This window comes from Bicyclus anynana, chromosome 24, assembly GCF_947172395.1.
Source record: "Bicyclus anynana chromosome 24, ilBicAnyn1.1, whole genome shotgun sequence".
In the NCBI taxonomy this organism is placed as follows: domain Eukaryota; kingdom Metazoa; phylum Arthropoda; class Insecta; order Lepidoptera; family Nymphalidae; genus Bicyclus; species Bicyclus anynana.
Window position 1 is genome coordinate 8,192,304 of NC_069106.1, and position 27,733 is coordinate 8,220,036.

Below are 27,733 nucleotides of genomic sequence, written 5' to 3' on the forward strand. Positions count from 1 at the left end.
TCAAAAAATTGTTTAATGGGGATGATGACTAGGTTTGAATATATTGATTTTTATGATACATTCGGGTAAATAAGGTCAATGTTAAATAATTTATACATAAAAAGCAAAGATTGTTTGGTTATTTGCAAAATAAATAAGATTATAAAATTTCAAATCTATTATTAATCTTTTATCGTAATTAGATGAAAATTCATACAATTTTAGCTTCTTACATTAAATGTGACATTTTTTAAAAAATGAACTATAAAACATAAACGCACAAATAACAAAAATTTTAGTAATTTTGTTTGATCGCCCATACAAAACTAACGATCATTATGACCTACGACGTCATTAAATCGTATCATTTTGTATGGGGCGTTTTTCAGGGATCCGCGGCGGCGCCGCAAATCTGACCCTGTAAATCCCTGTAGCTCCGAAAGTAATGATCGCAGATACCCTGTTCCTTTTACAAAATTGCTTTACTTTTAGCATACTCTTAATTTATATACAAATTAAAAAACTATCATCATCCCTTTAACTGTACACTTGGCAACATTATTTTTGTACATAGTTTGTATAGAAAACAAAATACAACAATATTATTTAGGGAGATCAAGATATTGCACTCTTAATAAAATAACTATAAAAATCAGTCTTTGGTATTACATTATTTCAAATACATTGAATGGTCCTCACAAAAATGTTATTCAAAAATACTTATTTAAAAAAAATACTCAAAGGTTGTTGGTTGATTTATTAGCTTTTTCCTTATCGATCTATTGTTCAAGATCCGAATTAGAAAACTTTACCATAAGTGCCTATTACGTAGACGTGTAAAATACGCCTAGGTACATAAAGTGATTTCGGACTAGCGTATTTTCTGCGCGTATGTGGTCGTTTCAGCATACGCGCTTACACGCGCGCTACATTACGCGTTTCAGAAATCGGACTCGCGTAAACCGGCATATTTATATGTCGTGTCACCATCAACACAACATATACGAACTTAGAAGCGCGTCAACGCTCGTACGAGTTGAGCGTGTGCCAAAAGGCGCGCATATACGCGTTTACATGCGCTTCCAAAAACGACCACATTTTCACATCGATTTTGAAAAATTTTGCGCATTCAAATTCCATTTGGCTTAACAGTAGTAGTTCGATGACCAATAAAGTCTGTTTTAAAGTTCATTAATAATCGAAGTTCATTAAAATTAACATCGTTTATGTAGCATTATTAATCCACATTCGGCTCACTAGTTTGAGCAAGAGTCTCCTCTCTGAATCAGAGGAGCTAAGCCTTAGTGCACCACGCTGGCCCATTGCGGATCGGCAAACTTCACATACGTGGATGATCTTAGACCAATAGTTAATCTACCTCAAGAAATCAGTTTGGCTTGGGATGTAGATCAGTTACCAGCTGTAGTGTTTGTGTCTACTAAATAGATACCTACAATACTACATACACTATCTCATGTATGTAGGAATGAGCCAGTGATTTGCTTATCTTATAGTAAGGACGAAGGTCCTTACACCAGCACAAACACCTTTTTGTATAAGCTAACAGGATGTCAGCACAGCAGAGGAGCCCATTTACCAACAAACCGTTGCTCAGCATCCTATCAAAGACAGATGCTGATTTACAAAAATGTTTCTGCTATTGCATATTGCACACACAATTTCGTCCCATAAAAGCCTCTCTGTGTACTTTACAATTATAACCAAAGACAATCTTCCGCAAATCAAAGATTTGTACTCGAACAGTATTAACAATGCACGAGCGCTTTTTTAACGGACGTTGAAAATTCGTTCAAATAGAACAAATGCATTCCCAAATTCACAAGTCAGCGTTTTAAAAACGCGACGCTTTATTTAACGCACGTTAAAAAAACGCTAGTCCGAATGGTGGCCTATAGTCGCAAATGTGTGAACCGTCATCTAAGACTTCTCCGCGGTGTTGGGCGTGACCGGTGTCGGCACTCGCAGACGCCGGACCTCCTCAGCGTCGAGGGCTCGCTTCATCTCGTAGTACTTCTGCTTGAAGGACGCCAGCTCGCTGTTCCCGCGGTCGAGCTCTAACCTGAGATCTGCTACTTGACGCTCGCGCATACTCAGCTCTGAACGTATGAAAGGTGGATAGAAGAGAGAGTGAGAGATATAATCACACTAATATTATGTGTGAAGTCTGTAATTCCGCATTGGGCCTGCGAGGTGGACTATGCATTTTAAAAAATTAAATATCTTGTGTCTCAAACTGTGAAGGAAAAACATCGTGAGGAAACCTGCATACCAGAGAATTTTCTCAATTCTCTGCGTGTGTGAAGTTTGTCATTACGCATTGGGCCAGCGTGGACTATTGGCCTAACCCCTTTCATTCTGAGAGGATTCGAGCTCAGCAGTGAGCCGAATATGGGTTGATAATGATGTTGATGATGAATATTATAAAGGCGAAAGTTTGTGTGTAAGTGTGTAAGTATGTTTGTTCCTCTTTTACGCTGCGGCTACTGAAGCGATTTGGCTGAAATTTGGAATGGAAATAAATTTTGCTCTGGATTAACACATAGGTTACTTTTCATCCCGAAAAAATCCATGGTTCCCGCGGGTTTTGTGGAAACCAATTTCCACGCGGACGAAGTCGCGGGCGTCCGCTAGTGAGAGATAAATACATAAACGACGGCCTCCGCGGCACAGTGGTGTGCGCGGTGGATTTGATGACAGAGGTCCTGGGTTCGATCCCCGGCTGGGTCGATTGAGGTTTTCTTAATTTTTCATCCTCCTCCTAATAAGTTAGCCCGCTTCCATCTTACATTACATCATCACTTACCATCAGGTGAGATTGTAGTCAAGGGCTAACTTGTAAAGAATAAAAAAAAAGAATTGGGAGGTAAGGGCAAAAAGGAATGCCACCGGCCCATACAACGCCGGCCCAGGGAACCCAGGTAAACCCCCGTATAAAAGTATATGGAGATGATAATATGATGTTTAAATAAGGATCTGGTTAAATAATTAGCTTGACAAAAGTGTGTTTTTTTTTCAAGAAAAATACATTTTTTTCATCACTCTTCTATAGCAAAATGTTCGCCAGCATACCGAAGCGGTGAAGTAACATTTGAAGCTGTATTATTTTTTTCTGTTACCAACAAGCTTAACAAGCAAAAAAACGAACAAACAAACCAATCATTCTAAAAAAAACTGTAAAACTCAGGTTGTATGGTCAACGATCTCCTCTGCCTCCGATTCCGGAGGGTGTAGGTTCGAATCCGGTTCGGGGCGTGCACCTTCAACTTTTCAGTTGTGTGCATTTTAAGAAATTAAATATCACGTGTGAAACGGTGAAGGAAAAACATCGTGAGGAAACCTGCATAACAGAGAATTTTCTCAATTCTCTGCGTGTGTGAAGTCTGTCAATACGCATTGGGCCAGCGTGGTGGACTATTGACCTAACCCATTCTGAGCCTGATAAAGAGACTTGAGCTCAGCAGTGAGCCGAATATGAGTTGATAATGATACCTAATGATGATAGTCAATGATATTTATTTCTAAATAATATATTCGTTCTCTTACCTGCAATGAGACATTTCATTTTGGCCGTTCTTTGTGTGAGAGCCCTTTGCGTTCTGTTTAACGTTTGCTGAAAAATGTATGATAATATTGAACTGATATAAAGTTCGTTTATGTTATATTGTATTTTTTTTTAATTCTTTACAAGTTAGCCCTTGACTACAATCTCACCTGATGGTGCAGTCTAAGATGGAAGCGGGCTAACTTGTCAGGAGGAGGATGAAAATCCACACCCCTTTCGGATTCTACACGCCATCGTATCGGAACGCTAAATCGCTTGGCGGTACGTCTTTGCCGGTAGGGTGGTAACTAGCGGCTGAAGCCTCCCACCAGCCAGACCTGGACCAATTAAGAAAATCTCAATCTGCCCAGCCGGGGTTTGAACCTAGGACCTCCGTTTTGTAAATCCACCGCGCATATCACTGCGTCACGGAGGCCGTCAAAAAGAGGCCGTTATATTGTATGTGTATAATAATGCACAAGTGTGTGCGCAAGCACAGGTGCACTCTCTATTCCCTCACTCTCATAGTCCGATTCGACGGCAGACCGACTCGATCGGTGAGAGATCAGACGCAGGACCGACGGCTTTACGTGCTCTGCGAGGCACGGGGGTGTACCAACACCGGCAACTCTGTTCTGCTAAAATCGGCTTTTAGATTGTAATTGTAACAAGTTTATTTTATACCCATATCTCGCGACGGATTCTACGCGGCGTCGTACCGGAACGCCAACTCGCTTGACGGTATGTCTTGCCGATGGACGTCCACTGCAGGACATAGGCCTTTTGTAGAGACTTCCAAACATCACGATACTGAGCCGCCTGCATACAAATTGGTACTTTACAATAGAGAGAAAAAAAAAATGATGACTTGCCTGTATTTCTGGACTCGGTTGTAAAGCTAGCATGTCCTTGACGGCGGTATACAAGTTTTTCGTCTCTTTCAGCTCGCGATCCTTCAAAACAAGCATTTCACTCTGGGCAAGGACTTTTCTGAAATTTACAAACAAAAAAAAAATTTTTTTTTTTCAAAATAAATATAATACGGATGATGACAGTGTCTCTAATTGTATCTATACAAATTAATTAAGAGCCGTGATAGCCCAATGGATATGACCTTTCCGGATAGTGTGAGTTCGAATCCGATCCGGGGCATGCACTTACAACTTTTCAGTTGTGTGCATTTGAAGAAATTAAATATCACGTGTCTAACACCTAACCTAAGGCATAACCCTTCTCATTCTGTGAGGAGAATTGAACTCAGCAGTGTACCGGATATGGGTTAATAATGGTTCGTACTGAGCTGACATAGCTTACGAGAAAATATTACGAGAGATGCGTGGTGAGTCACAGCTCCATATCCTGCAGTGGCGAAGGGTAGAGTTTTGACGAAAGTAAGCCGTCTCAAAGGAAAGGAAATTCATACCGCTTGATACAAACTACGGTTTTTCATACATCCACACATGGAGACATCCGGATCGAACCCAGGACCTCCGTCTTGTAAATCCACCGCGCATACCACTGCGCCACGGAGACCGTCAAATGTATACATGCATACATCCTGGGTTCGATCCCCGGTTGGGCAGATTGAGATTTTCTTAATTTGTCCAGGTCTGGCTGGTGGGAGGCTTCGGCCGTGGCTAGTTACCACCCAAAGTTACCGGCAAAGACGTATCGCCAAGCGACTTAGCGTTCCGGTACGATGCCGTGTAGAAACCGAAAGGGGTGTGGATTTTCATCCTCCTCCTAACAAGTTAGCCCGCTTCCATCTTAGACTGCATCATCACTTACCATCAGGTGAGATTGTAGTCAAGGGCTAACTTGTAAAGAATAAAAAAAAAAAAGACATGGATTTTTTAAAGGTAACTCGGCGGGAATCGGCCTGTGTATGGTCTCTTCGCCGCTGATATCCTGTTGTATAAGCAGGGAGGCCCTGTTGTCGGTAAAATAAGCCGATAATGATGAACATTATGATAAAACATGACGGCCTCCGTGTTGCAGTGGTATGCGCGGTTTTACAAAACGGAGGTCCTGGGTTCGATTCCCGGTTGGGCTGATTAAGGTTTTCTTAATTGGACCAGGTCTGGCTGGTGGGAGTCTTCGGCCGTGGCTAGTTACCACCCAAAGTTACCGGCAAAGCCGTACCGCCCAGCGATTTAGCGTTGCGGTACGATGTCGTGTTGAAACCGTAAAGGGTGTGGATATCATCCTACTCCTAACAAGTTCCCGCTTCCATCGTAGATTACATCATCACTTACCATCAGAAGAGATTGTAGTCAAGGGCTAACTTGTAATGAATAAAAAAACCATTTGTCTAAGAGCATCTAAATATACTTATAAAACTCAAAGGTGACTGACTGACATAGTGATCTATCAACGCACAGCCCAAACCACTGAACGGATTGGGCTGAAATTTGGCATGCAGGTAGATGTTACGACGTAGGCATCCGCTAAGAAAGGATTTTGATCAATTCTACCCCCAAGGCATAAAATAGGGGATGAAAGTTTGTATGAAACTTTGACAATTTTACGATAATTTGGCTGAAATTTGAAGCATTTTGAGCATGGTTTCTTTCATCTCGAAAGAAACCATGGTTCCTGTGGGATTTGTGAAAAACTGAATTCCACGCGGACAAAGTTGCGGGCGCCAGTTGTCAGTACGTTAAAGCTTTGACAAATAATGAGTGGTTCTTTCTACAAAGGTTTTGTGTCAAGATTTTGAAGCCGACTCTTGACAGGCTTAATGACCAAGCACATACGTCTCTGTTTAATTGTAGGAACACAATTATGCGGGAAATCTTCATGACAAAACTCTGACCTTTAGACTTGTATCGCATTCAAATTCACCAACAACTGACTGGTGACTGAATGAATGAATGGACTGAGTAAATATTAACACAATGAAACATCGATTCTACGGACGCAGTATGTATAAACACATTAGATCGTCATCATATTTTGATGGTGGTTCCGTCGAGATGATATTTTCAATTTCGCCACTAGTGGTAGATCAATAAATGTCTTCACCAGATATGTACTTAATGCATGTTACGCGTAATTTTAGTCTAGATTCATAACACAAGCCAGTCACATAATTAAAAAAATATATAACGCTGACATCTATGTCAATCTAAGCTTCAGCGTGAGGTGTACACTTTCGGGGTCAGTCCTATGCAGCTTCCTCCAGCGGTGCACGTTGAGAGGCGTCTCTAGAGCTTAAAGAGATCTACATCTGCGCTTACTAATACTTACTTCTGCGTCAGCCGCAACTTCTGCGTGAGATGCACGCTCTCGGGGTCAGTCCCCTGCAGCTTCCTCCAGCGGTGCACGTTCAGAGGCGTCTCTAAAGCCTGCTCGAGCGCGCGCACTCTTAATCTCTCCCGCCCAAGCTCACGTTCTAAGTTAAACACCTGACAATAACAAATAAGAAAAGTTTACTATGAAATATTCAATTATACTGCCTCTTTGGTACAGTGGTTAGTCTAATTCAGATCACGCGGTCCTAGGTTCGACTCCTGGGAAGAGCTATTACCTACTATGTACGGTAAAATTTCTCAGTCCTGGAGGAAATTGTTGTTGCAACAACCTGTGCTTCGGAGAGCACATTACAGCCGCGCTGTCATTATTATTAGTAAGTATCTGTTAGTGGTTAGTTAGTGGTTGTTTAAAAATCACCCATCATCATCATCATCATTATCAGCCGATGGACGTCCACTGCTGGACTACCAAGCAAAACGGTCTCGAGCCGCCAGCATCCAGCGGCTCCCTGCAACCCACTTGATGTCTTCAATCCACCTAGTGGGGGGTTAAACAACACTGCGTTTTCCGGTGCGGGATCGTCATTCCAGCACCTTGGGACCCCAACGTCCATCGGCATTTCAAACTGATGTAAAATGAAAATACTGTCGCCTTACCTCCAATCTCAAATCAGTCATATTCTCGATGCCCTTTGACAGTAAGTTCTTCTCTTTGCGCAGTCTGAGAATCTCCAGTCTCAACAGACGAATGTCTTCTACCCTCTGTTCATATTGGCGTTCACCTACAATTAACAAGCTTTTAGTACCTACAAGATTTTTGGAATACTTATCTATCTATACGATCAATCACATTCGGAATTACAGACATATGTATGTACTTGCGGACTCGGTCAAGCTTCGTTTTGACTAATGTACCCACTCTACCTCTAACCTACCTCTGTGTAACAATTTTTAGCTCCCTACCTTGAAAGCTGCGAAGAGTCTCATATAAAATTTCCCTCCCTCTTTTAAAGGTTTGGGGGAGGATTTAAAAAAAAATGATGCACAGTCTTTTTGTTAGTCACAAACAGTCTGCATATCAATTATTAGCTTTGTTTATCAGTGGTGGACTATTGGCCTAACCCCACTCATTCTGAGAGGAGACTCGAGCTCAGCAGTGAGCCGAACAAGGGTCGATAACGTACCACGGTGTAGGGTAACTTCTAGTATGCGTATCTTCTCATAGAGCAGGGAGATCTCATCGTTCCTCCGCACCAATTGCGCCCCGACGACGTCTCGCTCGTTGATGAGGCCTTCCAGCTCCTTCATTAGCTTGGCTCTTGCTGTGTCTCCTTCCTGTATAAGACGTAGGTATATTATATCCATAAATAGCCGTTTAGCTTGGCAACTACGTTCGTAGCTCTCCCGATGTTACGCGCGGGGCGGAGGACGTGTAGCGATGAATGAAAAACACACAACTGATGCACTTCACTTCCCCGCACGATTACACACTTGCACAGTCTTTCCGCCCGTCGCCCGCATATCATGGGAGTGTTATCAACGAACTTGCCAGACTATAGAAGAGAAAGGGAGGGGCCTGATTGTAACAAAAATTAGCACTTGAAACGATAACAAACAAATCCCAGAATCGTAAAATAGTGTTAGCAGACCCGTCATACGAGTATCTTATAACTTTTTAGTGGTAATAGTCTCAGCGTTAAACCGCGGAGAGACAGACGGACGGACGGACAGACAGACAGACAAACGGACATGGAGAAACTGTAAGGGTTCCTTGTGGACTACGGAACCCTAAAAAGAGATCCAAGTATAGTGTAGTTTTTTCCTTTGACGTACGGAACTAATGATAATTTATACTATAGATCGGTTACGTCCCCTCAAAATCACTGCAAAAAGTGATCCGAATACAACACTGAGGGCATACATGCACAATTTTGTCCTTAATTCCATTATATATTTATATATATACAGTTTTTACACTTCCTGAACAAATAACTCGACATTGTAGATGATATTTAGGTATTAACATTAAGTTTACTATAAATTTCCTCTTTTTCATGCACTAGTAACACATCTAACAGTTTTAGAATTTTAGAATTTAAACTATCGTTATCGTTATTCATATTATACACGGCTAAAACTCACGTGTAGGTCGGAGTATGCCCGACTATGCCGCGATGCAAGAACCAGCTCATGACTAAGGGCCCCGTATGGGTTCGAAACTAGTCGGGTATACTCCGACCTAATATCACGTGAGTTTTAGCCGTGTTTCATAATCAATTAACATCTAGTAGTATTTAATATCATTGTCCGGAACCCTAAAAGTGGTGAATGTAAACTGTTTGCTATGCGGAAGTAAGCAGATTATCTTTTTCTAAAGCTCGATCTACGAGTATCTACTGCCGGGTTCTGTAAAATTTTATTCATATATGTTTCACCTTAAAATTAAAATTACAAAATTAATGACCGACTGCAATGCGTTATCTCACACTAATTAATTTCAAAGAGAATATAATCATCATAAATCTAGAGATTATAGCTAGATAACTGTATTTTGTCGATTTATATTACCTACGTATGCAAATCGCAATTAGATTTTGTGCTCTTTGGTTATTTAACCTTAGGTATTACCGACCGAGTGCTTTTTCCAATAGGCTATTTGTTTCATATCAAATTTAATATCATCATCATCATCATTCTCAAAAAATATTCGGCTCACTGCTGAGTTCGAGTCTCCTCTCAGAATGAGAAGGGTTAGGCCAATAGTCCATCACGCTGGCCCAATGCGGATTGGCAGACGTCACACACGCAGAGAATTAAGAAAATTCTCTGATATGCAGGTTTCCTCACGATGTTTTCCTTTACCGTTTGAGACACGTGATATTTAATTTCTTAAAATGCACACAACTGAAAAGTTGGAGGTGCATGCCCCGGTCCGAATCTGAACCCACGCCTTCCGGAATCGGAGGCAGACGTCATATCCACTGGGGTATCACGGCTTAAATATAAACAATATTAATTTCGCATAGTACATGGAATAAAAGTCCGAAATATATCGATGTAAATTAATAAAAGTTAAGGAGTTCTTATAAAACTTTTTTTTTTTTATTCAATATAGGCTAGCGCTTGATTAAAATTAAGCCTGATGGTAAGCATTAATGCGGTCTAAGTTGGAGCGCGCTAACCTAGAAGATGCCTATTCACTCTAGCTTTGAAGGTGTTTAAATAAGTGTCAGGAAACACCGGAAGGGCATTCTAAATTTTTGCTTTACGAATTAGAAATGTGGACGCAAATCGTTTCGCACGAGTTGCCTGGACGTCCACAATATATGGATGCCACCGTTCGCGTTTTGCTGTTCTGTGGTAGAAAGAAGAAGTAGTATGTCTGCTTACACCTCAGACAACTTTAAGATGCCAGCTTGTATCTCAGCGCAAAGCTAGTCATTCTGCTTATTGTTTAAGCCTGTTATATGTAAAACCGTCACCTGTATGATCCTGTTGAGCCGAACCTCCTCTTGCCTCAGCTTAGCAATCTCCGCCTTCGCCTAGGACAACTTTAGGATGCCACCTTGTATCTCAACGCAAAGCTGTTCATTCTTCTTGTTGTTTAAGCCTGTTATATGTAAAACTGTCACCTGTATGATCCTGTTGAGCCGAGCCTCCTCTTGCCTCAGCGCTGTGATCTCTGTCTTCGCCTCAGACTACTTCAAGATGCCACCTTGTATCTCAGCAAAGAGCTGTTCATTCTTCTTATTGTTTAAGCCTGTTATATGTAAAACTGTCACCTGTATGATCCTGTTGAGCCGAGCCTCCTCTTGCCTTAGCGCAGTGATCTCTGCCTTCGCCTCAGACAACTTCAAGATGCCAGCTTGTATCTCAGCCCGAAGCTGTTCATTCTTCTTGTTGCATTTGGACAGCGTACTTTCGCACATTCTGAGTCCGGTCTCTTTGCCGGTTATATCCTCTTTCAATTGCTCGATTTGATACGCTAACATCTGTTGAGAAGTAAGTGATGTAACTTTTAAGATTCCAAGAAGTGTATTTTTGGAAAGTTACGAGAATTTGGAAATTCAACGTGCCTATTCCATGGATAAGAGAATCGTGGCATTATTCTTGCCAAAAAAGTGTCTAAGGCACAGCTTCCCCCTTCTTCCCCTAGAGATATATAAAATTTAGCCAAATACAAGGGAATTCAAGTCATAAGGCCTTTCTAGTTAGTAAAAAATGGTAGCCACCAAATCAGACCTCAGCCAATTTAAAAAATACAGAATCCTATATCTGAGTCTTGCTATGAATCGAAATCAGGACATCTCTTTTGAGAACTACCAACTGCTTAAAAGAGGTCGTCAAAAATTCGCATCACTTCTAGGACATGCTAGTAACACGTCGCTTCCTGCGTCCTACAACCTGATGCATAGGTTTATCATCAGCCTGAATCCATCCACTGCTGGACGTAATCCTCTCCGAGAGCGCACCACCACACACGATCCTCCGCCTTCCTCATCCAGCCTCTTCCCACTACTCTCTTACCGCTACCGTAGTCGAGAATAGCAGGGGAACTGGGAGCCTCCGTGTTGACGCTTTTCATAGGAAGATTTGCCCATAATGAGCACACTAGGTAGGCGGGCGGTCATCGCAGTATCAGACTGATTGCACAAGTATCACTGCTGCCCGAAACTGGCAACATTTACCTCATTCTGGTCTTAAAACGGCTGTCGCCAGTTGCCGGTCGTCAAAGCCTCATTCGTTAATCAGCAGAGGGTACTGCGAGCAGGTGAGGTTCAGTTGGAATGCTGAGAAGGTGGTGCAGTCCCTTAACCTCCTGCAGCATGCATCAGCCACATCACCAGCATCATGTGCCTGTGATGTCTTTCGTTACCTTTAGCTTCTGCTTAAGATCCTGAATCTCATCGAGCGCTTCGGTATAGTTCTTGTGTAGCATATTCCTTTCAGCTCGCGCGGCGTCTAACGCGACAGAGAATTTGCGACTCTTGATACATTCCTCCCGGAGTGCCTTTTTCAAATCCAAAATATCGGCTGTTCTTAGGCGGACTTCCTCTGAAAAGAGTTTTTGAAACTTACGGTCTCATTTCTATACTATATTGGAGTAGCTGACGCCCCGCGGTTTCAACCGCGTAGTTTAGTTCCCCTGAGAATACGGGTATAAAATATAGCCTAATAGGTTACGAAGGGTATCAGACCCTTCGTCTACGTAAAATTATGGTTTCCACATTATTTTTCCAAATAACAACAACAATTCTTTTTTTGCGTGAAAGCGTTAATACCATCATTACAATAAGTTTTTCGCAAATCTTGGAGAATCCATGGATTACATCGTGGCAACTTAGGCACCTATGTGTTAATCTAGGATATAATCTATTTTCAACACAAATTTCAGCTAAACCGGTTTATTAATCGTGGAGATAAAGTAACACAATCTCGGGAAAGCATGATTTTTTCGGTGCAAAGAGAATCCTATGTGTTAATCCAGGAAATTATCTTTCTTCATTTTAAATCTTAGCCAAATCGGTTCAGTAGTTGCGGCGTTATAGAGTATCAAACTCAGACAAACTTTCGCGTATAGCATATTTGTAGATTTGCTGTTTAGATCAATCATGTCTGTATGTATTACTGGCACTTACCAGTTGTTTCGTCGATCTTTTCATTCAAAGCAATCGTCTCCTCTAACATTCTGCAAGAAAATAGTGTTTATTTTTTTTTTGTTCGTCTTCACCTCGAAACTAGTAAAAAAGTAAATAAACTAAGTAAAACTAAAAACTAGGGGATGGGATTTCTTAAATTGTGAAAAATTAGAGACAAAAAGTGTTAGCCATTAGCTAGTAGTATGTTTTAACAAAGTATTATAAAATATAAACAACTGATTATGCAAGAGTTCCCTTTTTTTGGCCAATTGTTGGCCAATTTTCAGCTCTGCATCATTTGTATTGATAAGGGTCAGAGTTTGTACGGACTGGGTATCTCCTTTCAGTTTTCTTTTAAAGAAGTAAGTCTGACTATCACAGGCTCGTTCTATAAAGTACGTCGAAGTTTACCTGTCCTTATCCTTCTCATACTGTCGTATCATGAGTCGTTGCTTGTTGATTTGCGTCGCGTTCATATCCAGCTCGTGTTCGAGCTGCTTCCTCCTCGTCTCGTGTTGGTGTATCAGCCTCAGGTTCTCTATTGCCTCATCTGAAATTCAATTCATATAAATATGTGATTATTCCCACTATTCCCACTTCGTAATCCACTCAATATAAAACCTCAACCATTTTTTTTTATCGCTGGGAAATGCTTTTACGCATCCCGATCGTAAAGTGGCAGGCAAAACTGGCATTCTACTGCCGGGTATGTGGGACTCCCATAGAACCAGAATACCGACTAAAACCCAGCGGAGCCACCAGCGTCCTATTGGGATGCGAAAAGATCGCGAAAGCAGGCACTTTGGCATCCCGACGCACTCGTCGTCACACTCACTGGTGTCTATGGAAGGAGGTGCGCCTCCTACCACCCGACCTTCGTCTGAGGAGTGGGTCCGCGTCAGGCGCCCGCTCTCTCTGATGCTCTGATGCCTCCTTTAAGCTCACGGTCTCATAAAAGGAGGGTAACCTCAACCATATCACAAATATACATATTTTAACGGCCGGGATTTACAAGACGGAGGTCCTGGGTTCGATTCCCGGCTGGGCCGATTGAGGTTTTCTTAATTGGTCCAGGTCTGGCTGGTGGGAGGCTTCGGCCGTGGCTAGTTACCACCCTACCGACAAAGACGAACCGCCAAGCGATTTAGCGTTCCGGTACTATGTCGTGTAGATACCGAAAGGTGTGTGGATTTGCATCCTCCTAACAAGTTAGCCCGCTTCCATCATAGATTGCATCATCACTTACCATCAGGTGAGACTGTAATCAAGGGCTAACCTGTAAAAGATACCCTAGACACGCCAATGGTTTTACTTCAATAAATAACTTCTAGAACATACTCTGTATCTTCTGAATGTTTTTTGTCATTATGTCCTTCTCTCTGTTGAGGTTCTCAATCTCCCGCTTGTCTGCCTCGGCTTGCTTGTTGCCCAGAAGTATCTCCCTCTCCATCACTGCCACTTGTTGCCGCAAATTCTCCCTAAAGAATAAGTTGTAAATACATTTTTTTTTTAAATATAAATACGTCCTGCTTGTGATAGTAGAGGTTTTTTTTAATATTTGCCACATCATCATCACACTAATATTATAAAGGCGAAAGTTTGTGTGTAAGTGTGTAAGTATGTTTGTGCCTCCTTTACGCTGCGGCTACTGAAGCGATTTGGCTGAAATTTGGAATGGAAATAGATTTTACTCTCGAATAACACATAGGCTACTTTTCATCCCGGAAAAATCCATGGTTCTGGCGGGATTTGTGAAAAACTGAATTCCACACGGACGGAGTCGCGGGCGTCCGCTAGTAATATATAAATGAGAAAGGTCATCCGTCACGAAATCTCGAAAACCGCTTGACGTACAAAACTGAAATTTGGCAGGGAGGTAGTCTATGCTTAGTAAATATCGACTAAGAACGGATTTTGCGATATGGCTGGATTAAGGAGGTCTGAGGGCAGACGAAGTCGCGGGCGTCTGCTAGTTTTTTAAACAACGAATATTCCCTCCAAATGGTCGAAAATAATGTTTGGGTAGGACAATAGTCCCCAAAGGGCGGAAAAGGAACCCATGACCAGTGTCGAGACTGGACCATTTACGAAGTTCGGAAAAGTCTAAATTACTAATTGACAGACTACAAAGCGATCTTATAGGAGGAGGATATCACAGGAGTGATAGCCCAGTGGATATGACCTCTGCCTCCGATTCCGGAGGGTGTGGGTTCGAATCCGGTCGGGGGCATGCATCTCCCAACTTTTCAGTTGTGTGCATTTTATGAAATTAAATATCACGTGTCTCAAACGGTGAAGGAAAAACATCGTGAGGAAATCTGCATACCAGAGAATTTTCATAATTCTCTGCGTGTGTGAAGTATGCCAATCCGCATTGGGCCAGCGTGGTGGACTATTGGCCTAACCCCTCTCATTCTGAGAGGAGACTCGAGCTCAGCAGTGAGCCGAATATAGGTTGATAATGATAATGATGATGATGAGGAGGAGGATGAAAATCCACACCCCTTTCGGTTTCTACACGACATCGTACCGGAACGCTAAATCGCTTGGCGGTACGTTATTTCTCACCGATCAGCTATGATGCCCGCCTTGGCCTGCTCGAGAAGCTGGAATTTTTTCGTTTGCTGAACAGCTTGCTTGCTCAGTTTGGATACCTCGTTGCGAAGCCTGTTGGATTCGTCGGTCATATTCTGTGAATAATAAATATCGCTTGTTTCGATTTGACAGTGTAGTTGTAGAGTTCTTACCTACCAAGAGTAGAAAAGAAATACTATCATCAATCTATCTATCTATTCTATACGACCTGCCCCTGTAGCCAAGTGGCACGTCGATTCTCTTTCTACGATCGCAAACGCTTCGAAAAGTAGAAAAATGTATGGGAATGACATTTGCTATCGACAGGTCACGTGATCAAGATCTATCATTCCCAAACATTTTTCTAGTTTTCGAAGCGTTTGCGATCGTAGAAAGAGATTTGCCACTTGGCTACAGACCCCGTCTCGCTAGAAGTTACCTCTTTGTCAAAACAATTTAATCACGATCTAATGTATTCATACAAACTGCGATAGCGAATATAATCGATATTTCCTTACCTTGTATTCTTCAAAAAACGACAGACAATTTTGTTGATGAATTTGATTGATACAAGTCTAATTAATGATAAAACGAACTTACCTGTACGTGAAATTCTATCATAATTATGCGAGCTGCTCAATTCGAAGCGATTAATATTTATTTGATAGTATTAATCGCGAGAATTGAGCAGCGAGGCATAATTGGCAATTGGTCTGAGATTACTCACCTTCTATTGGTCTTGTATCGCACTCAAATTCACTAACAAAATTGTCTGTCGTTGCGCTCCGGCGCCGCACCAGACTTGTAACCAACGAGACGAGGCGGGGATGGGCGAATGCGTTGCGACGTCGGAGCGGCACCGCTCAATTGTTTATGGGTCACAACATTACTTTATCAACAGACAATCCAACGCTGCTACGGCGCCGCTGCGTCATAACAACGTTGCGGCGCCGCACCGCTCGTGTGACCGCTGATACCATCGATATAAATCGTTAGATGGGCCCCTCCATACTAAAGAACGCACAATTTTATGCCATTACCAAAAGACGTGCACATCTTATCTAAGTACGTAACAAGCGCATGATGTGAGTGGACGTGGACTTAAAACAATATTTACTGTTCTTTTTTTATCCCTTAATTATGCCTTCGTGTTCATTTTGTAAGGGTAAAAACACAAGCCACAACACGAATAAAGAGAAATGTGTTACGAGTGATGACGTACTCAATGTGCGAAACCAATGACAATTCCGCGACGTTTTGAGGCCCATCTAACGATATACGATCGATGGCTGATGCGGTGAAATCATTGCGTTGCGGCGCCGCACCGCATCGTGTGTCACCGCACTAACGCATTCGTTGCGTGCCCGCTCTATTTAGAGGACGCTCGCAATCCTTTAGTATATCACCTTCAATTCCTTGCTAGTATTGACAAGATTCGCCTTGGTCTTGTCAATCTCCGCGTTGGTGGAGTCGAGCTGGTCTCTCAGCTGGGCGGCTTTGGCGTTGGCCGCGTCTCGCTCTTGCTGGGCGTGCTCCAGCTTGGCGCCCATGTCGCGCAGCTGGCGATCACGACGCTCCAGAGCTTTGTCGGCTTTTGAAAGCTGAAATGGTATCAAGATAGGCGTTACTTCGCTTTGAAAGTGCTCGTAAATATATCATCACTAGCGGATGCCAGCGTGGAATTTAATTTTTCACAAACCCCTCTGGAACCATGGATTTTTCCGGGATGAAAAGTAGCCTATGTGTTAATCCAGACTATAATATATCTCATCTTAAAGTTTCAGGTGATTCGGTTCAGTAGCCGAGGCGTGAAAGAGTAACAAACATTCATACCATCAAAATCAATAGGTTTTCGCAAATCTCGGATTTTTTTCGGGATTAAAAGGATGGGGATAAAATATAGTCGGAGATAGTGTAGCTTCTCAACAGTGAACGAATTTTTCAAATCGGTTCAGTAGTTCCAGAGCCTAATCAAAACATATAAAGAAACAATCAAATATTTCCCCTTTTTAATAGCATCGTCGTCATCAACCCATATTCGAGGGGTTAGGCCAATAGTCCACCACGCTGGCCCAATGCGGATTGGCAGACGTCACACACTCAGATAATTAAGATAATTCTCTGATATGCAGGTTTCCTCACGATGTTTTCCTTTACCGTTTGAGACACGTGATATTTAATTTCTTAAAATGCACACAACTGAAAAGTTGGAGGTGCATGCCCTAGACCGGATTCGAACCCACACGCTCCGGAATCGGAGGCAGAGGTCTATCACGGATTTTTAATAGCATAAACAAACCTTATCAGTTAGATTTTTGATGGTGTTGCCCCTCTCCTCCACCTCGGCCCTCAGGGTATCAGATTCCGACTTCAAATGATCCACCAGCCTGTTTTGCCTCACAGCGTTATTGTCTGCTTCCTGCAATGCGAAATAACAAAGGTAAATGCCCATACAACGCCGGCCCAGGGAACCCAGGTATACCCCCGTATAAAAGTATATGGAGATGATAATATGATGTATTAATAAGTATCTAGTTAAATAATTGGCTCAGTAAAAGTATGTTTCTTATGGAAAAATATTTTTTTTTATCACTCTTCTAGGGCAAAATTATTCGCAAGTGTACCAAAGTGGCGAAGTAACATTTGGAGCTGTATTATTTTTTTTTTGTATTTTTTTTTCTGTTGTCAGCAGAACACGAACAAACAAATCAATTAAAAAATATCGTAAAACTCGTCCCTGTTGTGGAAAAATTAAAGATGATTATAAACTTTTTTTGATTTAATTATTAAAGTAGAATTATCGTTTTTTTTTTAGATATACGTAAACTGCTAGGTGGTTAAGGTAGATCTGAGCCGGGAGTGCCCATTCCCCTTTTTCGCATAAATTTCAAAAATATCATCAAAATGGTTTATTTTTATTTTTTGTTCTATGACAATCTAGCCTTCGCCTGATTTTAAATTGGTTACCCCAGAGTATGGTCGAGATCTTCGCGTTCCATTCTTACTTCACACTCATAATTTGGTATAGGTATCTCCTTATTAGGAGCAAACAGGAGAGGCGCCATAATTGGATCTCGCTTCATTTTAAAATTTACTTCGGCCCGGTGCTGCTAGGACCTCCCTTTTGAGAACCTAGCTAGTAGCTACCAATAGGGAAGAAGAAGAAGAAATACTTTATTGCACACAAAAATACAATTATAAATTGAAACATTAAAAACATAAATTAAACTTAGCATGCAAAGGCGGCCTTATTACTATAAGTAATCTCTACCAGGCAACCCTTGACGAGAGAACTTGCGAACAAAAAGCGGGAAGGTGCAATACATTATATGTAATTATATATATAAATTAATTAATAAATATATAAATATAATATAATATAATATATACGTAAATATAATATTAAAATTTACATATGTAATACATAATATATTACAACTAATACAAATATATATATAGGGATTATGAAAGATTTTTTAATTGTATGTAGCTAACTAAAGAGTATGCTAATAGTAAAGCGATTTTGTAAAAGTAACAGGGTATCTGCGATCATTACTTTCGGAGCTGCAGGGATTTAAAGGGTCAGATTTGCGGCGCTGCTGCGGAGCCCTGAAAAACGCCCCATACAAAATGGTACGAATTAATGACGTCGTAGGTTCATAATGATCGATAGATTTTTAAGGGCGTTCAGACAAAATTACCAATATCTTTATTATTTGTGCGTTTAGGTATGTTTATCGTTCAAATATTGAATATTGTCACATTTAATGTAAGGAAGCTAAAACTGTATGAATTGTCATCTAATTACTATAAAAGATTTTTAATAGATTTTGAAATTGTATAATCTTATTTGTTATGCAAATATCCAGACAATTTTTGATTTTTATGTACAAATTAGTAAATATTCACCTTATTTAACCGAATGTATCATAAAAATCAATATATTCAAACCTAGTCATCATCCCCATTGGCCGGCTGACGATCTGGGAATGCAACCTAAGACCTTTCTTTTGATAACCTAGCTACCAATTGCGTCAAAGTACCACAAACTACCTGCAACAAGGAACAAAACAACAAACGGACAACGAAGCAATTATCTATAAGGAACAGGATTTCAATGAAATTCGTAATCAAATAATACTAAGAACTTGTAAACGACTAAGAAATAAGCAGTAAAATAATTTATGAATAAATTTTGCAGGGTTTTTTTTTGATTATACAAAAGTGTTGGTAATAATGATTGGTCAGATTTCTTTTCAGTTTTAGTTGTTCAAAGAAAATTGATTCGTTCAAGTTTGATAGTTACTACTGTAGTCATTTACTCGTATCACCGTTTTTAAGCCGGCCCCCGTGGTACAGTGGTATGCGCGGTGGATTTACAAGACGGAGGTTCTGGGTTCGATCCCCGGCTGGGCCTGGCTTCTTAATTGGTCCAGGTCTGGCTGGTGGGAGGCTTCGGCCGTGGCTAGTTACCACCCTACCGACGACGTACCGCCAAGCGATTTAGTGTTCCGGTACGATGTCGTGTAGAAACCGAAAGAAATGTGGATTTCATCCTATTCCTAACAAATTAGCCCGCTTCCATCTTAGACTGCATCATTACTTACCATCAGGTGAGATTGTAGTCAAGGGCTAACTTGTAAAGAATAAAAAAAAAGGCGTAGGTTTTTCTTCACTGAGTCATCATGAATAGAGCAAATCGTATTGTATTCTAAGTAATGCTGAGAATGCCTTTTAAGAATGTGACCGACAGGCTTCATTCACTTTCTGTTCTACTGTTAACAAACAGCCTACCTGCAAAGAGTAGGCACGACATTAAGAAAAGAAATTTTAAAACTTAAGGCGAGATTAAAATTGTTATTTTTAAATAGGGATGATGACTAGGTTTGAATATATTCATTTTTATGATACATTCGGGTAAATAATGTCAATTTTAACTAATTTATATATAAAACGCAAAGATTGACTGGATATTTGCAAAATACTAAGATTATCTTTTATCGTAATAAGATAAAAATTCACACAGTTTTCATTTCATTTCACACAGCTTCCTTACATTCAATGTGACAATTTTTAATAAATGAACTATAAACATAAACGCACAAATAACGAAGATATTAGTAATTTTGTTTGAACGCTCGTACAAATCTAACAATCATTATGACCTACGTCATTAAATCGTACCATTTTGTATGGGGCGTTTTCAGGGATCCGCGGCAGCGCCGCAAATCTGACCCTTTAAATCCCTGTAGCTCCGAAAGTAATGATCGCAAATACCCTGTTACTTTGAAAAAATTGATTTACTATTAGCATACTTCTAATTTATATACAACTAGCGGACGCCCGCGACTTCGTCCGCGTGGAATTTAGTTTTTAACAAATCTCTCGGGAATCATGGATTTTTCCGGGATAAAAAGTAGTCTATGTATTAATCCAGGCTATAATATATCTTAATACCAAATTTCAGCTAATTCAGTTCAGTAGTCGAGGCGTGAAAGAGTAACAAACATTCATATTATTAAAATCATCAGTTTTCGCAAATCTCGGGAAGCCATGGATTTTTTCGGGATAAAAAGTAGCCTATGTGTTAATCCAGAGTAAAATCTATTTTCAGCCGAATCGCTTCAGTAGGAGCGGCGTGAAAGAGTAACAAACATCCAAACATACATCCAAACATCCATTATAATATTAGTAGGATTAAAAAAAACTGTCATCATTTTTACGGGGGTGGTTAAAATAAATAAATAAAGCCCAAGGTTACAGCAACTTAAAGAATATTTCACCTCTAATTGTTCCTCCATTTTAGCAATGGATTCCTCAGCAGTGGTGTTCCTATGCTCCAACTCATCAACGAAACTCAAAGCGTTGTCAAGCCTCTGCTTCACACCGTCCAGTTCTCCTTGCAGCCTGGCTTTCTCTTTTTCAAACTTCTCTTTCTCCTTCACTGCCGACGTCGCACCCCTGGTTGTGAGAAACACAAAAAATAAATCTATACTAATATTATAAAGCTGAAGAGTTTGTTTGTTTGTTTGATTGATTGAACACGATAATCTCAGGAACTACTGGTTCGATTTGAAAAATTCTTTCAGTGTTAGATAGCCCGTTTATCAAGGAAGGCTATAGGCTATATTTTATCCTTGTTTTACTACGGGAACGAGAACCTCGCGGGTGAAACCGCGCGGCGTCTGCTAGTCAAATAATATTTATACGAAATATTATTTGACAGCCTCCGTGGCGTAGTGGTGTGCGCGGTGGATTTGCAAGACGGAGGTCCTGGGTTCAATCCCCGGCTATACTGATTGAGGTTTTTTTAATTGGTCCAGGTCTGGGTGGTGGGAGGCTTCGGCCATGGCTAGTTACCAACCTACCGGCAAAGACGTACCGTCAAGCGATTTAGCGTGCCGGTACGATGTCGTGTAGAAACCGAAAGGGGTGTGGATTTTCATCCTCCTCCTAACAAGCTAGTCCGCTTTCATCTTAGATTGCATCATCACTAACCATCAGGTGAGATAGTAACTAACTAGTCAAGGGCTAACTTGTAAACAATAAAAAAAATTCTTGTACCTATTAATATCATATTTATTTTGCCTCGTTGGTCCATTGGCCTTTGCGGCTTACGAAGTTCTGGGTTCGGTTCTAGGTGGGGCTGGTATTAGTGTGTCCTAGCATATTGACCGTAAACACCACAGTATGGCAATGGTAATTGTGTTCTCTTATTTCAGTTATTTTGATTTTAGCACAAAACTGCTTAACCGATTTTAATGAAAATGAAATAAAACCAAGTTGGAAGTATATTCTTTCAAACAAAAAAATAATTTTCAATATTGGTTAATAAATGACGAAGTTATGAAGTAATAAAAACGTTCGCGTCGAAATGAGGACCTCCTCCTTTTTTTAAATCGGTTAAACAAAGTATATAAGCCTCACGCATCATCATCTCCAGCCCGTTTTCGTGCGTCCAGTTCCTTCTCCAAGCGAGCGAGGGTCTTCTTCATCGTCTCCAAGCTCTCCACGCCGGCCAGCTCCCGCGAATGCATGGCATCGGCGAGGGCTCGCGCGTCCTCTGTTATAAATAGATGTTTTTGGTTAATGACAAGCTCAGACCAATTACAAAAGGACCTGACTTATGGCCGTACCGCCATCTGGATTTTTATCTGGGAGGAGATGATCTGCCTACATTAATCAAAGCTGAACTAATTATAGTCAGGGATCCCTAGACCATTTCGTACACCTGATTACTAACAAGCTAATTTTTCGTGAGTAGCTTCATCTCGATGAGACGGTCAACTTTTTTATTTACGAAAATTCTTGACTCTGGTAGCTAACTGAGTTACCTTGAAATGAAACTTTCAGAACTTTGGAACGAGATAATGTACCACGCAATTTGAGGACATTTTAGCTGTTAAGTTGTATAACTATTAATTAAACAACTGTAAAAAACATCTGGTTAGCAACAACTTTTGTTACTTTACCCTCCTCCTAAATTGTTTCAAGAACGAGGGTATTAAATGTTGTTACTAACCAGCTGTTTATTACTGCTGCTTAATTAATAGTTAATACAATTTTACAGTCAGTCTCGTTCCAACGTTCCAAATTTTCATTACCTGGTAACTCAGTTAGCTACCAGAATCAAGAATTTTCGTAAATAAAAAAGTTGATCTTCTCAACCAGATGAAGTTACTCACGAAAAAGTAGCTAGTTAGAAATCAGTTGAAAAACCCACGATTGATCACTTCCCTGAACGCACGATTTTACACCCGCGCAGTCTTTCCCCCCGTTGCCCGCATATCAAACGAACGTGCCAGACTATAGGCATGTACCGTGGGTATAAAAAAGCTAAAGCCAAGCTTACCGATCTCTCCTCTCAGCCTTTCCACAGTTTTACTGTATTCCGATATTTCAGCTAAATATTCGCTTATCATCTCATCGTAGCGTCCAATTCTAGTCTGCAACAGTAAATTATTATTTTACTAGCCGACGCCCGCGACTTCGTCCGCGTGAAACTCGATGTAAACTTTCAACTACCCCTATCCTACCCCTACTCTACCCCTCGCCTACCCCTAGCCTACCCCTACCCCTACCCTACTCCTACCTACCTCTACCCTACTTTTCTGGTTGATTTTTTACACCTTGTGTCCGAAAAACCCAAATATCTTACAAAACCCTTTTTCTTCCAAAATAAAATTTAGCATATGTTACTTGTGGATAATGTAGCTTTCGAATGGTGAAAGAATTTTTAAAATCGGTCCAGTAGTTTTTGAGCCTATTCATTACAATCAAACAAACAAACAAACATACAAACAAAGTTTTCCTCTTTATAATATTAGTATAGATTAGGATTATATATATACTTTAGTTATCTGTACAGCTCGAAATTAGTAATTAGATGGGTGACGGTCGTTTCTAATATGGATCTCGTACTATAAATGAGGGTACTTAAACAAAACTTTATGACATTCTAATGGGGATGATGACTAGGTTTGAATATATTGATTTTTATGATACATTCGGGTAAATAGGGTCAAAGTTAACTAATTTATACATAAAAAGCAAAGATTGTCTGAACATTTGCAAAATAAATAAGATTATAAAATTTCAAAATCTATTAAAAATCTTTTATCGTAATTAGATGAAAATTCAAACAGTTTTAGCTTCCTTACATTAAATGTGACATTTTTTAATATATGAACTATAAACATAAACGCACAAATAACATAGATATTAGTAATTTTGTTTGAGCGCACATACAAATCTAACGATCATTAGTTTGTGCCATTTTGTATGGGGCGTTTTTTAGGGATCCGCGGCAGCGCCGCAAATCTGACCCTTTAAATCCCTGTAGCTCCGAAAGTAATGATCGCAGATACCCTGTTACTTTTACAAAATTGCTTTACTATTAGCATACTCTTAATTTAAATACAATTTAAAAAACTGTCATCATCCCTCAATAATACAAGAGGACGCCCGCGACTTCGTCCGCCCTTAGACCTCCATAATCCGGCCCTGTCGCAAAATCCGTTCTTAGCGGACCTCTGTTATCTATAAACTACCTCCCTGCCAAATTTTATCTATGTACCTTTCGTATTTATATATTAAGATACGGCTATAGAATTTTCAATTGTAGGTACCTCGTGTGTAAATATTTATAAATACCGTCATATTGTTTAGTTTTTCTTGGTGTGCGATGTTCTCTTCTTTCAGTTTAAAATACGAGTCGTAAAGCTTTGTGTAAACGTCGGAATAGAACTTGAGACCGTCCGCCTCGCGCATCTGTTCCAACACCTGAAATATAAAAAAAATAACAAATATAATTTTTTATAGTAGACTATCAGACGCCCCGCGGTTTCTCCCGCGTAGTTCCCGTTCCCGTGGGATCACGGGGATAAAATATAGCCTATAGCACTCACAAATATCGTGGTAAATTGGTAAAAGAATATGAAGGTGAAGTGAGGAAACCTGCATACATTTATTTTTATTCTTTACAGGTTAGCCCATGACTACATTCTCACATGATGGTAAGTGATTACGCAGTCTAAGATGGAAGCGGGCTAACTTGTTAGGAGTAGGATGAAATCCACACCCCTTTCGGTTTCTACACGACATCGTACCAGAACGCGCTTGGCGGTAGGGTTGCTTTCCAATTGCTAATTAACTGACATTATACGGTAACTTGTTCTAACTATATCAAGTACCTTATTGCTTAAGTGTTTATCCAAAATAATTCCTACCCCGTTTCTTTTATTACCCGACTGCAAGAAGGGTTATGTTTTTCGCGCGTATCTTGTATGTATGTATGTATGTATGTATGTATGTATGTATGTATGTATGTATGTATGTATGTAATATTCTTTATTACCTCATATCTTCCAAATCGCTGGACGGATTTACGTAATTAAGATATCATTAGATTTGTCTTAATAACCCAAGTGTGATGGGTGAAATTAAAAAAAAAAACAACAAGACGACTGTGAGACGCTATAGACTCGAGGTGAAAAAAAAATTTTTTTTTTTACTATTGCAACATGGGTATCAAAATCAAGGGCTTTTTGTGAGGAATTCAAAATGGTATATCATAGCCATGTTAAAAAAAACTATAATTAGATAAACGTTATTTATTAATTGTCTATACAAAATACGCGAGGCGGATGACTATGGGTGCGAGGTTTATGAAGTGAAGTTATAGAACACCTAAAATATACTAAACTAAATATATTGATTATAAAAATCGGACAAGTGCGAGTCAGATTCGCCCACCAAGGGTTCCGTAGATCTTTTTGAATATTTACTTAACCTCCGTTGGACGTACGTATACATTATCGTACTTTGTAACATGTAACCAACAAATAAATCCGAAATTCACCATCTATCGTAACTAAAAAGGTGTGAAATAAATAAATTAATTAAACAAATAAAAAAACCCGACTGCATAAATTATACAAAAACTGAAAAGAAAAAAACAAGCTCAGTCCAGAAGTGTAGAAAGGACCTATTATATTGAATAGAATGATTTTCGTCTACATTTTTTTACAGGTCCCGACTGTTTACTAATTGCTTTCTACACTTCTGGACTGAGCTTGTTTTTTTTCCTTTCAGTTTTTGTATAATTTATGCAGTCGGGTTTTTTTATTTGTTTATTGTTTGTTCCATTATAAATAAGTTTAAATCCCTTTCCTATTAGACGCGATTTGGATCCTTTCCATTTAATACGGCACTAAGTTCGGCGCTACGTCCATTCATGGAACCAATGTCCCAGGTGCCAATTCGCAGCTCGAGCAGTGGTTCCACGATTTGAGCGTCGCTTAGGGGGTACGCCCTAGTATTGCTCGCATTTTCACTTGTGCCGTCGCTTAAGGGGGACGCCCTTTCCTTTATAGTTTTGCCTCATGATTGGTATAAAAAATTGGCTGTAGTTTTATGCTCGGTTGCCACCTGACAACAAGCCGTGGTCCTCCTCGAGGCCTGAGTGCCGCCTTGACCAATAATGGTTCATCCGCCGCCATCTCTAATGCATGCCCCGAAAGACATGCATCTCAGCCCTGGGCCTCTACTCCAAATATGTCAGAGGAGCCCCAGGGCTGGTTAGACGGAGCCTCGTTCGTTGATTAGTAGGGGCACCGCTTGCAGGTGAGAGGTGAGAGTCTTTGAGCCCTGGAGGTGGTTGTTGGGCTCTATACTCCACAGACACAGAATATTAATGATGTTAAATATTTTCGATGTGTTGAGTTTACCTCGTCCCCCTCAAAAACGACAGATTTTTTGTTGGTGATTTTGGGTGCAAAACAGGTCCATAGTCTAAATCATAGATTTACGAGTCGGTACAAGATGGTCAAAATAGTCAAAGTTATTAACAGACTGTCCAACGCTTCTACGACGCTGCTGCGACATAAAAACGTTGCGGCGCCGCACCGCTCGTGTGCCCCCGCACTAACTCCATGTTATGTACATACTTTTTCGAATTCCATCTCCGCTTCAGTGGTCTCCGATCCGATGGCAATGGCCGCACCAAACTCATCATCGTCCGACGCCATTATGTATGCAGTTTATCTAAAATCCACAAATACAGCAACAAAAGAAAAAATAATAGCAAAATTTTACAAAAAATAAATCGTGCTGTGAACGCTGTGTCGTTGTCTTGGTAACGGGTTGCTATGACAACCACAGATTACTAAACGTAGTGATAGGAAATAAATGTAAATAACGCTTCTGAGTTCCTTAAAAATATACTCTTTGAGACTGCAACTGGCCTATTTTATTTTGGTCTTTCTTCCACATCTCCTCTCCGATAAGTCTGGGCCCAGTGACGTGCAAAGGGTTTTTATTTAGGTATGCGCTATAAGTACAAAGTGGAAAATTCCTAGCGCAATACAGGTTCGTAATGAGTTTTTTAGGGTAGGCAGGGTATTTTTTATCTATACACGACATCATACTGGAACGCTAAATCGCTTGGTAGCACGTCTTTGACTGTAGGGTGGTAACTAGCCACGGCCGAAGCCTCCCATCAGCCAAAAGCCTGGCCCTGTACTGGGCCGTAAAAATAATGATGATTATACACTCGTACATCAATCTATTATATAACAAAATTTCAAGGAGCAATTTTTCAATTAATTCAAACCTTTTAATAAAAATGCAACTTTCCCAAACGTTTATTGAATTAATCCATGCCCCCCTCTCTTTCCAACTATAGTATTAAGAAAGGGACGCAGTGCAAATTGTTGGGGACAGAATAATTGGACGAGGGCACTTAATTTGTGTCCGTTTGCAATAAGGAAGTGCGTTGTTAGACTATGACTGATTTTATCCTTACGTCAGTTATTAGGTTTGATTTAGTTTATGTAAAAATAGTAGATTGTTATACAAGGGACTAAAAAGACCCATTATATACGAGGTATTTTTAGGACACGAGCCGTAAGGTGAGGACCGCTAAATAGAAACCGAGTTTATAATGGGTTTAGCCCCGCGTGATACACTATACTTTACACTACGATTGCGAAGAAATAAAATAATTCAGTACAGTATTATTTTTTTTATTAAAAATTTAATGTACAAAATGCTACAACTTTGGATGTTAATGAGATGCTTTTACCCGGTAATAATTTCTTTGTTGGTAAACAGTACCCATCAACAAAGACTGTAGTATAGAATGGCAGAGAATGACCTTGAGCGGAGCCACGCATTTGTGAACGTTGTGTGTAGGGTTAAAGACGTCTTTGACAGTTAACTGATAC

The 27,733-nt window shown here is 40.3% G+C and overlaps 1 protein-coding gene across 1 annotated transcript; it reads right to left on the reverse strand.

Annotated features, from left to right (window-relative positions):
* Positions 1 to 1,679: 1,679 nt before the first annotated feature.
* On the reverse strand, positions 1,680 to 26,643 carry LOC112056459 (cilia- and flagella-associated protein 58-like). Its single transcript, XM_052888998.1, has 19 exons — positions 26,456 to 26,643; positions 24,162 to 24,290; positions 22,861 to 22,954; positions 21,936 to 22,071; positions 20,792 to 20,969; positions 17,308 to 17,427; positions 16,415 to 16,609; positions 15,003 to 15,124; positions 13,773 to 13,912; positions 12,846 to 12,984; positions 12,435 to 12,484; positions 11,672 to 11,850; positions 10,578 to 10,787; positions 7,980 to 8,130; positions 7,453 to 7,577; positions 6,791 to 6,948; positions 4,414 to 4,531; positions 3,544 to 3,610; positions 1,680 to 2,096 (listed from the first exon to the last, which is right to left on the reverse strand). Exons 1-19 carry the CDS (start codon positions 26,534 to 26,536, stop codon positions 1,918 to 1,920), a joined length of 2,571 nt encoding a protein of 856 aa, XP_052744958.1. The 5' UTR covers positions 26,537 to 26,643; the 3' UTR covers positions 1,680 to 1,917.
* Between the last annotated feature and the right edge of the window lie 1,090 nt (positions 26,644 to 27,733).